This window comes from Pholis gunnellus, assembly GCF_910591455.1.
Source record: "Pholis gunnellus genome assembly, chromosome: 1".
Classification (NCBI taxonomy): domain Eukaryota; kingdom Metazoa; phylum Chordata; class Actinopteri; order Perciformes; family Pholidae; genus Pholis; species Pholis gunnellus.
In genome coordinates, this window is record NC_136528.1 from 4,919,042 (window position 1) to 4,931,562 (window position 12,521).

Here is a 12,521-nt window from a genome sequence, read left to right on the forward strand (position 1 = left end):
GGAGCTGAGATGAGGTGGGAAGATGTACTGGATCTGAAGCAAAGTGCCCCACTGGGTGTGCTACCTATGTATACTGTAGGGAAACTAATCATACAGTATTGTACTTGATTGCAAAGTCGCAGCTGAATTAATTTACAGGAGACGCCCGCTAATGTCCTCTGCATGCTTGTCAGAGAGAAAAGCAACGACCGGCGGAGACTGAGAAGAAAAGAGTGGCACTGATTATGAAGGGATGTGAGTTTAGATCATCTGTTGAGGACTTTGGCTATATGTTTATTGGAGGGCTCAGTTTTTCTCTCCTTTTCAGTAGCTCGGCCAAGAAAAGCAATTTCATGTGCAAAATTTCAAACGTCAATCGTTATCGTAAAAAAATACGATGGCTTAATGTGATTACTTCAGGATGAATGCACGACACATCCTGATAATGTACAATACAATGCATCAGTGGATTAAATTCTACACTACACTATAAATTCATTCATACATGCCTGAGACATAGTAATGTTCAGCTGTCCTAAAGGAGCATTACCCCGGTTTAAGTCACCTGCTGAATTTTGCTTGTTTCTCCCTATGCTGTTTTTTAAATTTATTTACGTAGATCCAAAGAATCCCTCTGGGATCTGTCCAGCACAACAAAACTCTGCAGCGCTCCCTTTAAGGAGAAGAGAGTGTTTACTTTTCCTGACGTTTTTTTTCACGAGTTCAAACTGGAGAACTGACAGAATCGTTTCCTTCATTGTGCCTTAAAGAGAAGCTGGATGGTGCTGAATAAAAGTATCTGTGCACTGTCAATCTACCACCAGGATGCATGTATTTTAAGAAAAAAAAAAATGGAACAAGACAAATAACAGGTTCTTCGGTCCACATAATTTCCTGTCTTTGTCCCTCTGGTTTCACTTACATCAGCCCCCGGCGCAGACGCAGTCATTACCAGACCAGTAACCCGGCCACAGGGCAGGAAATTGACTTTTTTTGTTCAAGGCCAAGCTTACAGATATTTTCCAACCACTGTCACTGTTTGATCAGCCAAAGGGATCTGGATTACACCTCTCAACAAAGGGGAGGCCCTCCACCCTAATCCCCAACACTGATCAAACTAGTACCATTTCCCAAATGACTAAAATGTCCTCAATACAGGGTCTGAAACTAGGCTTGAGCGATAATTCGATATGATTACGATATGATCCCATTCAAATACGATAATTTATCGTATTTGAATGGGATCATATCGTAATGAAAACATATATCAGATATTGTGATACACAATTACGTTAATCTGATTATTTTGCATTTAAGTTCTTGAAAATACTTTTCGTTTGTCAGATTTTAAATTCCCACAAGAATATGCAAAAGTAGGACAGCAATGTCAGCCTGTCTGTGAGTACGTCTACAAGACTGAAATCTATCAACAACTATTGGATGGACTGCCATGAAATTTGGTGCCGACATTTATGGTCCCCAGAGGATAAATTATACCGACTTTGCTCACTTTTACACATTTTTGGTTGTTATCGAAATGATTAGAAAACTACAGAATTGACAGCCATTCAATTTGGTATCCAGTGAAGTCATTCCTAAAAACATGACCCCTGTGACATTTCATCTAGCGCCATCATCAGATCAAAATGTCAATGTGTCAAATATTTTGATTAATGACCAAATACCTGCACAATTTGTAAGATTCCCACACGCGTACTTCTGTACTCTGCATTTAGTTCTGATGAGCAAATTACCACACGTTAACACTAAAACAGTTAGGCGGTTAACATGGTAAACATTCTACCTGCTTAGCATCAGCAAGTTAGCATTGTCATTGTGAGCACGTTATCATGTTGTTGGTAGCAAAACAGTCTCACAAAGCCGCTAGCACGGCTGTAGACTCTGTTTTGTTGAATTATTTTGTTGCGAAACACACAAAATGATGCATACAATTAAACTACCTGTAATACATTGTTTGTATTTCCTGTATCGCCATTTGCTGTTGGAAAGAAATGTTCACAGCTTCGTTCCGTTGTCTTGGTTTTTTTGACCATTATCAATCAGTACTTCTGGGCACAGAGTGACTCTGGGGTATCCAAAATAGCAGCTGGTCAAAGTCATTTCTCTCTCGGTTCGCTGTACAGAAAACAACTAAGAGTATCTATTTCATGTCATATGACTGGTGTTTCAGGATCAATAGACCCGAGTCCACAAGAGAAAACCCTCTGGCTCTGGTCTGGAATCAAATTGTAAACAGCCTGAAATAGCTCCTGTGTGACTAATTCCCTTTCTCTGCCATAACTACTCAGACTGTAAGTGACTTTTTGTATGGACCATAAAATCAGATTCTTTACGCTATTAAAGACAAAACCCCCATGAACATTCAAAAACAAAAACTCTTGTCAATATTAATAGCAAATATGATGTTTTAATAGCCATCTGGCAGCTCTGTTGGGTAATTTGAAAACAATTTCGGAGTTGTAACATTTGGGAGAAACAAACGGGGGAGGGGGGGGGGGGGGGGGGGGTGATGGCAAAAAGGTTGATGAGAGACAGAGAGGTAGTGAGGGTGCAGGGGGGGAATTAGCTGTATGGCGATCCCCTTGTTAAAAGGCTGGATAATGCCCGGGTTGGATTGATTCACTGGCTGCAGTTTGGTGACAGCTCCCATACCGCAGCCTCACTGTCCACTGAAGTGTGCATTAGGAGTTGGTATTGGCAGCAATGTTTTTTTTGGGGGGTTTAACAATCCAAGCCCCAGACTGAGTGGAAGGGCTCGGGAGACAGGTTGACAGAGGGGAGCCTCCCATCACTTGTCAGCATTGTCACGGGCAATGCCTCATTATCTCCAATGTGTTTGGCTTCCATTCATGTCGTTTATCATTCCCATCACCTTTTCTTTGTGGCCCGCATCAGAGAGCGAGAGGCGAGGTCTGGAGGGGATATATACGTGTATAAATATGTCTCGAAATTGGCGCGGTATGGATTCCGACCTCTTTGTTTGGCGGCAGACTGAGGTGGCTTTTGTATATCTGCCAGCGGCACGCCATTCAGGAGATAAGCATCAGCTGGGCGGCCCCACTCCACTGACACCGCCACTTCCTCCCGGAGTCAGCAGATTACATTTTCGAAGTTGACAGCTTGTTATCACTCTGGATAGCAGGAGGGCTTAATCTTTTGTTCTTTTCTGGTCGGGGTAGGGCCGAGGAGTCGTCGGCTCGGGCCACTGAATTCCACCGACTTCCCTCCGCGTGCCCTCTGCAGTGACACGCGCGCTGCGAATAGGCCACTCTCTCCCTCCTGCTCTTTTCATCTTCCTCTAAGAGTGGCTGCACTTTGTAGAGGGATTACAGTGATGGAAGCCTCAGCAGTGCACAATGATATCCATTCAACACGTCTCTCTCCGGGAGAGAGGGGATGGGTTCAAGTCTGATTTGATAATGGCCGCGCCGGCTTCAGTCTGGAGAGACGGCTCGCAGCTCCTAAGGCCCGGCTCGTCCTTTTTGGTGAAGAATAATGTGGAGTCCCTCCCAGAATAACACCCACGGCCATAATAGGGGCGGACAATGGTGCGGTTATTGTACAATACTGTAGCTTATACCGATCATAAGGAAGCTTTTTCTCTTGTGGCAGAAGTTACTACGAAAACACCGTGCGACCGACAAACGAGCTACACAGACGACTGTGTAGGCCAGGTGTTTTATAAGAATCGTAGGTGTCCCAGAAGCAGCGGTTCCGTAAGGAAAACCCGAAATGTCTTCTGTTGCATTTCCACCTGGTCGTAAAGCCGCTTTTGGTCCGAGCTCTTCTGCGGCAGTCCATTCACGGCACAGTAGATAGGCTCATTTAGGCCGTTTAAATTATTTTGCCGCAGAAATCAGAAAGCCATTAAGTCTATGAACAGATAATTAAATAAAGGAGAACATTCAAAGGTGCAGATAGGCACCGATAAAACTCATCATAGTGTTCACAATGATGAGCTCACTAGACTGTAGAAGCAGGCTATATCTTTTGATAGTAGATTCGAGCTGTGGGTGTCTCAGAGAGACACTTAACACTCACATACTAATTGACCTGTAATGAAATAAGCAAGTTTTGTGCTAACAATAACCCATCTTGCGTAATCTTTCCATCATGGGAGGACGACAGCCTTGGACATCGGCGTTTATTATCACTGCTTTTTGCTTTTGAAGCCACACGATGTCTCTTTGGTGAGAACTGTGGTTATATAACCTCCCTCTGTCCTCCCACTCTCTCTTTGTATGTCTCCTCCCGTCTACGGCGCCTACTGGAAGATGGCTGCAAAGCTCAAACGTACTTCTTTTCTTTTTCTTCACTTTTCTGATGTGTTTGCAGTGGTGAAGCCAAGCTTTCTGAAAGGAACGCTATGTTTGATATGAACAGGCTCATACTGAAGCAGAAATACTGTAAAAATCAAACCGCTTCAGACTGCAGACAGGCAGAGTAGATGATCCCCACCAACTTTAAAGAAAGCTGAAATATTGCTACCAACATTTCAGCCTACAGAAACGATTGGTTTGGCATAATACTCCATAAATACTAGTACATTTTCCTATTGGCTGAGAGTGCATATTATTAGAGGAAAGGTAAGAGATTACCTGTACGATCAGTCTGCTTAATCACTTCTGTCTGTCTACTTACCATGGGAAGATGTAGGACATAGTATCTTTTGTCACAAGATTAAATTAAGCCTAAATTAATTAAATACATTTTAATTTATGCTTGGGTGCTTCCAATTTTCAACAGCAGATAACACAATTCAACAGATGCATATTTGAAAGTGAAGATTAAGAAAAGCAGAAAGCCAGCTGGCAACCTCCAGTTCTGAAAAGTGAAGCCGCTGCAGAAGTGCCATAAACTTGAATTCTTTCTAGTGTCCACCAGGGGGCGACTCCTCTGATTGTATAGAAGTCTATGAGAAAATGACTCTACTTCTCTCTTGATTTATTACCTCAGTAAACATTGTAAACATGAGTTTATGGTCTCAATCTCTAGTTTCAAGTCTTCTTCAATACAGCATGATGTTCATTTAGTGAATTATGGTCCATTCAGAGTAAAATGGACCATAAACGTAGAGTATGCATTATGGTGTGGCTACTTTGCCTCGGCATTGTCCGGTCTGGAAGTTGTCTGTGTTTTCTTCTTAAACTTTTCTGTTTGAACTTTTTGGTTTCCTAAAAATGTATTTTTTCAGAATTTGGTTGTACTCTCTTGTCACTTTTGGTTGCCAAAAACCAAGATGGCGTCTGCCGAAAACCAAGGTTACAAAACGGCAGTCCACAACCCAAAGGGTGACGTCACGGTGACGACATATACAATCTATGGCAAAGATAGGATCAGGCAACAACTATGTGATTTTTTTTTTTTTAAGTATACCTAAACAATACAGAACAATAATATATGTATTACTTTATCCAGCAACAGTACCAATATATCCAACTCTCTGTGCTGCATTTCTTCATTCATTAATTCTGGCAGTGTGAGTCTTACCTCACCGACTGAAATCTAATTGGTGTACTCGTTTAAGACAAATACTGGGCTTAAAAGACAAAGGAAAGGAACATAAACCATTTGTTGGACACAGCAGAGTTGTCAGTTTTGGCTCCATGTGAGTGGAGTCATGTTGCTGTTATTAAGCAGTCTATGATAACCAGTCCGGTCCTGATTAATTGGTGCTCCTGTGGGACCGGGACGCCTTTTGCTGCCTGAAGAATCGGTGTCGCGCTGATAGCAGAGCGACTGGGGACACTGACAGCCAGGACATTGTCATAGCGAGCAAGAAGCCAAGTGCTGAATTTAATCAGTCTCTTCATGGCTGTGTGCTGCCAAGACCGACCTGTTCGTAATAATTACTGAGGAACGCGGCTACAATACCTGCATTGTTGCTGCGTCTCGGTTGGCATTTCAGGGCCTCCGGGTCAGTCAGAACTCAAAGCCCCACTCTAACTGATAATCAATTTAAGTTGTAAAGGCACGAAAGCAGATGTGACTTCTTTACAGATGTCTTTTTTTTTTTGGAAATCACTAATAGTTTGTATTGCTGTTGTGTACGGGCTCCCTCCCAAGATAGATACGGTCAGTCATCCAAAACGATCAGATACGGGCAGAAAATTGGAATTCAGCTCATGAATGCCACCGTGAACTCTTGCCTTTGTAGTTCTATCCGTGATTTCCCAACTGTCTGTGTTTATCTCAAACTGTCATCCTAAAGATGAACCCCCTTTTCTGTTCACAGCCACAGATAGTGTATGGAGCAACAGCTGGGGTTCTTGCAGTGGGAACACAGGACTGACTGACAGCGTGGAGAGGCAGCGTCTGTGATTACGGTTTACAAAGACGTTTTCAAAAAATCTGCCTCGCTGTTGGATCCACCCTGCCGCACTGGCCTTGTTCTGTTTTATTTCCTTTGGAGTTTTTTTTATGTTACCCAGCGTGGCGTTATGGGAAAGGGCAACTTGAACGCGCGCCCCCCCCCCACCCCCAGCAGGATAGCCAGGCCGTGTTCTGCTGCCCGGTAGGGGTCCCAACCCTGTCTGCTTGTCAGCGGTTCAAAAGATGCATCTTCGTCTCTGCATAGTTGAAAGAAACATCACCATTTTTTTTTTTTTTCAATCAACCTCTCTTCCCCTCATCCTTCCTCTCGTACTCTATGGCGGCTTTTGGATCTGCGTTTCATATTTCATGGTTTTCTGGGTAGCACAAGAACATCTGTTTTGAAGTTGGGTTTTTTTCGGGAGCGAGGAACAGTTCGGCGGAGAGCTCTGCAGTAATGTGATTTGCGGCTGAACACCCCATTCCAAATTGGACTCTGGTCTCCGACAATATCGAAAAATAAACTGAGAAATAAACCTTCCAATGTGGTATGGTTTTTCAACCAACAATTGATGTAAAAACATCTCTTTTTCATTTATTTTTCTGAGTATTTTTTCACATTGACCTCTGTTGGAGCAGGAACATGAAAAATAAAATCTATTTGTATAGATTGGCATACAGGAGCCATTGGCGAGCGAGGATCAGATGGCAGGGAAAACAGATTATGTTGCAGGGCTCCAGTGGCATAACCCCGGGCATTAATGTTAATGGAAAACCACATGACCTTGCATTTGCCTCGGAGCAGCTCTGTTTTAAATCCAATTGACATGGCCCAAGTGTGGAAGAGGCTAGAGAGACGGTGACGCAGGCACCTGATACCCACGCATGAGAATGGTCTCTGTTTTTCTATTTTTTTTACCTTCTCAGGGGATCCCAGAGGCCACGTGGTGAGCTTCCCTCTGCTGCCTGAGATGAGCACGGGAAAGCAGAGCTGAATGTGGAATCACGGTCGCTATAATGCTTGCAGGGATGCCCGTTGCCCCATGCCAGATGTCATGTGAATCCCAAACTCTGAGCGGGATGGCAAAGCTCAGCTTGCACTGTTTAAAAATGTCACTTGAGGTGTGTTTTTTTTCTTTCTCAAGAGCGTAATACCTCTTGTTTTTGGGGAGCAAATTGGACTTACGGTTGGTTAAAAGAAAAAAACAAATCACTGTGATGGAGTTGGCTTTGCCAAGAATTGCTTTCCAATGATCATCCTGCTCTGGGAGGAATAGAGGGGATAGATGCCAGAACAACAGAAACAGGCTTTGTTAAAGGAGCTTTGCGCACACAAATGAAAGAATGACAAAAGCAGGGGTTTCCCCTCCCCCCCCCCCCCCGCTCACAAACATCCAGTGGAGGATTTGCATTCGAAAATACGGTGCAGCTCCACCGCTCCAAGGGTCATCAGCACAATTTAATTACATTAAGAGACGGCTAAATTGGACTTTAGAAACAGACAAGGCTTAAGGGATTACTGGACCTCTGACGGAGAGATCAAATTTTACCTTCGAGCATGAAACAATGTCCTTATGCTCGCTTCCTGGGACAGAGGTGGAGGGGAGGGGGAGTTGGAAGGGAGGAGCTACATGATCCTCTGTGCATTTAAAGATGTTGTTTATCTCCATCGCTTTACTTCCCCAGCATCCCCCAACTGCTAACCTCTCCTCCATGTGCAGTGTGTTGTCTGCTATGCCTCCGACAGTTCATACTATATATTCTTCAGTGATTTATTGAACACCGCGCTTCCTCTGCAGCTTGCCAGCTCGCCGTATGGCATGCTGCCTAAATGTTGCATCACTCAATATGGACCTTTTCATTCTCCTCCCTCTACGTCTTACAGCAGTACTCGTAAGTCGATTTGACCGGACTGTATCATGGGACTAAGTGTAACATGGCATCCAAAAGGGAGGTAGCATTGTCGGAGTTTCAAACTTCATTCATCGAGTCAGTCAGTTAAGTCTGAATAGACATGACAGAAAATCAAAAAGTGTCGATGGCATGTTCTCTGCTTTTAACACCATCTGTTGAACAATGAAAACACAGACACAGAGCTACATTAGCAGTCATTTGTAGTCGTGTTTCATGGCCGCTTGGTGAATGTTAGTCCAAAGTATATTCTTTCTTTAGGAGGGCTGGACCTACTACACATTCATTTCATCCATTATTATTATACCTGTTTTTTAAGATTTTAAATAAGCATTGATGCTCTGAAAAATAGGCGATAGGCTGGGCGATGGGGAGAAAATCAAATCTCACAATATGTTTCTGAAAATATCCATATTGCGATGATAGTGTAGAGTTGACCATTGGTGCTCTTACGTAATATTCACACAATGAGATTTATGATAAATAATTATGATCGATGTGGATTTAATGACTGGATTTACTGTAATGCAGCCTTTAAAACCAGGAAAAGACAACACAAACGCTGTGTTACGATATGCAAAATCTGAAACAATATCAAGTCTCATATATCACGATGTTGAATGAAATATGTTGCCCAGTCCGAGCTCGGGACAATCTGCCATGACAAGGAAACACTTGTTATACTTCTATGAGAATATTAACTCATCCAATCACAGCTGTCTGGAATCTTCCGCTGTGATGTGCACCTGAATTTCAATTTGCTGGGACTTGTAATCACAGAAATTCATTTTGTGCCAAGGCCAAGTCTTTGCACTTTTTGTGGAAAGCACTTTTTAATTGCAAATTGCAACACGGACAACCAACGGATAACCAACGGACAAGACCTAAGATTCACATCATGAGAGCCATCAGACGAGTTCTGTTTTGTCCTTTAAACTAATATGTTTCAACAAGCTTCTCCTGTGAAGGCTGCGCTATTAAGCAACTAAAGCTATTTATTCGAAAATTACAGAACACACGTTGGGAAAAATAAACACAAAACATTGTGCATGAAGAGCAGGAAACACAGCTCAAGGTTTGTGTAAGATCTCGCTCAGAAGACAGATGACACTGTTGTGTATGACAAAAAAATGTATTTACACCAATTTAAATAAAACACAAGATTAGGTTTAAAAAAAAAGAAAAAGAAATGTGTGTTTGGTGTGTAGTGTGAGCCCGGTTCCAACCACAGGCCCGGAGCCAGCAGAGGCCAGCAATGCTAAACTGTATGCACTTAGGATAATGTAGGCTACTTTTGTTGACAGCACTTAACAAATGGCACGTTATCATCACAACAACCTCTCCACCCTTTACGGCTCGCTCCGCATTGAGGTTTGGGAGAACCGGGCCCACCTTCACTGCCGTACCCATCTGAAAAAAAAGGCCCGGGGGTGTAAATTTGTGCAGGCAATTTATCCAAACTGCTTGTTCTTCAGGTGTTTCTTCTCCCTGCTGTTCCTCCAATTGTTCTTAAACAATTCCCTCGGAAAGATCTGGAGGGAGGGGTTCTCAGCTACCATAGTGCAGGCCATTTAAACCGCGGGATAGAAAGCTCCCAAGCACACTGCGAGCCAAATAAAGAGGTGGAGAAGGAGGGGGAGGCAGATAAAAGCTGACACCCAATGTATTATAACTCAGCTCTATTAGATATGAGCTTCTGCTAGGATGGAGCGCCATAGCTTAAGGCAAAGTTACTGCTTGCTCATCGCGCTTTAGCGAGGGGGGGGGGGGGGGGGACTGTGTAGCCACTGGGTTCTGTATACAGCACACACAGCCTCATGCATGATTTAGCAAACTAGAATTCTTACTCCGATATTCAAGTAGCGATATGGCAGACGAGATAAAAAAAAGAAAATAATGTGCTTCGGCTGCAAAACTTATCCAAAGACACGCTGTGCACTACACGCTTGAAAAATGGCAAGTAATGAAAAGAGCAAGAAATCGCCAACGAACCATCGCTATCTATTTTATTTTCAGAATTTATACAGCTTATTTATTTTTACATATACACACACACGCATTATTTTATCTAGCGCTGTGATGAAATAATGCGTGTGTTAATTTAAAGTGTCAGTGACACAAAATGAAGCCAAATAGGGAAACAACATCATTCTGAAAAACAAGGACTTTTCAACAATTGACAATTTTGAACCAAATAATTATTTGTTACAAACGTATAGTGGTCCTGGGTCTCCAAGTCTTCAGAGGAAACACCTACTTTTCCAGTTTTTCTTTTGTGTGCGTGAGTTTGGGAGCGAGATGAAGCGGAATTTAAAGACGCGGTTCAGAAACTTACTTTGAACAAAGTCCTGTGGAGGCGCGGGCACCAGCAGACCTGGGACCAGCTGACCAGCTGCCTCTCAACGGACCATGAATGCTTAAAATAATATATGAATACAAGTAGCACCATGGATGTATCCAAATTAAACATGAGTAAAACTAATGATTTGTAAGCTAAAAATATACTCAAGTAGAAGTTTAACAAGTATGCCGCAGTAAAACTACTCTGACAAGTACTATTTACTCCAAATAATGACTAGAGTACATGTAATGGAGTAACTATCTCGTTACAACCCACCTTATAGTCAAACTACTACAGGATGTCACGTGGTGAGGCTTGACGGAGACGACTGTTCCGAAGAGCGCATGTTAAAAGTCAAAGCACCACTTTCTAATTACTGACTGTAAATAAATGTAAAGTGCTCACTGATGTGCAAAGGAGAGGCGTAAACTGCGTGCAGTAGCGTACTTTACAGTTTGCTTTCACACACGATGACACATGACGAGCTCTCTGGTGCACGGCAGAGTAAAAGTGTACATGCAGGGTGACTTGGAGGAGTTGTCGCCACTGTAGCTGAAGGAGTAAAGTGAGCAGAAGTGCCGGCTCCATAGGCCGCCAGCTTACTGATAGGTGAGAACATGGACAGATAGAGTGCCCTTACACGTGAACCGCATTGTGTTTCTTGTAGTTTCTGAAATCAAGACGAGGTGAAGCGTTCCCAGTGAGTCAGGGGGCTCGTCCGACAACGGCGGCAGCATGCAGCTAATCCTTCCCCCGCTTAGGTGGAGGAGTGTAGTACGAGCCAAAAACAGGCACGTAAGCAAGCGGCTGATCTCTTGTTTCTGAGACATGAAGCGGCTTAGTTTTACACGCTCAGGACACTCCGGCATCACGGCTGCTTAAACCCCAATCTCCATAATGCTGAGCGCCAAGCAGAAGCACATCGGGCACCCATCATGAGGACAAAGGTTTTGACTAATTTGGTCAGTGAACGTACGGCCTCCCTCCATCCCGGTGGACACGGCCATTAGAAACCGCTTTGCATTCTGTCTCGATCAGCCACATCACCCTAACTAGCTCCGTGAACTAGCGCCATCAGTTATTGTCTATATAGCTCAGCTTTCCTCTATTGATCAGAGGTGATGCAAAACGTTTTGTGAAACGTGAAAAAACTTAGTGACGTAACAAGTTGTTGCAAGGCAACACCGTAGAGGTTCAGACAAGGTAAAAAATACCTTTGAGACCATTCATGTAAAAGGAAAGAGGTCAAAATATTACTGACGATGATAATAATGACGACTTAGTCGCGACCAACCTGGGCCTTGCTGCAGGACCATCTCCGACAGGTCCTGCAGGTGGATGAAGAGGACCAGACTTCCAGCGGCGGCCAGCAGGAGCAACCAGAGGAAGCAGGGCAGCCTCCTTCTCCGTCCACGCAGGGAGTCCACCACCATCTTCCACTTCATCCCCAGCATGACGCGGCGCGGTCAGCTGCTAATGGAATTAGTTCTGGAGAAAAAAAACCAAAGGAAGGAGGGGAAACGGGAAGAGGGAGGGGAAGCGAGACAAAAGAAAATGTGGAGTTAGTGAATCTGTGTGATGTAGGTAGCCTGTAGGTGGAGTATGTGTAAATTCATGCTGTAACGCAAATGGCAGCGGTGGAATGTAACTAAATACATTCAGTCAAGTACTTTACTTAAGTACAAACCTAAAGGTACTTCCATTTTATGTTGGAAATATGTTAGATTAAAGTATACAAAGTAGTTGAACTTAGCTACACCCAAGTGGAAACCTCAGCTAATCTGAGTCAACTTAACCCCGCAGCCACGTTTATGGTGCTGGTGACTTTTGGAGTTGTTTACAATGCAAATGTCGGACGAACAATAAGGCTTGCTCTGCTGTGATCTGCTAAATATGACCTGAATTATTCCTACAATGCCTGTAAGTGTAGGTAAATAGCTGCTCTGGACTGGTTCCC

At 43.5% G+C, this 12,521-nt stretch overlaps 1 protein-coding gene across 1 annotated transcript in view; it reads right to left on the reverse strand.

Moving 5' to 3' along the window:
- LOC306700540 (carbohydrate sulfotransferase 8-like) overlaps positions 1 to 12,018 on the reverse strand; it is a gene marked incomplete at both ends in the record, with an annotated part of 112,335 nt that extends 100,317 nt beyond the window's left edge. The window contains one exon of the mRNA XM_079165573.1: positions 11,859 to 12,018. Within this exon, the coding sequence (XP_079021699.1) occupies positions 11,859 to 12,018 (160 nt within the window). The remainder of the gene's footprint in view (positions 1 to 11,858) is intronic.
- Positions 12,019 to 12,521: the final 503 nt, after the last annotated feature.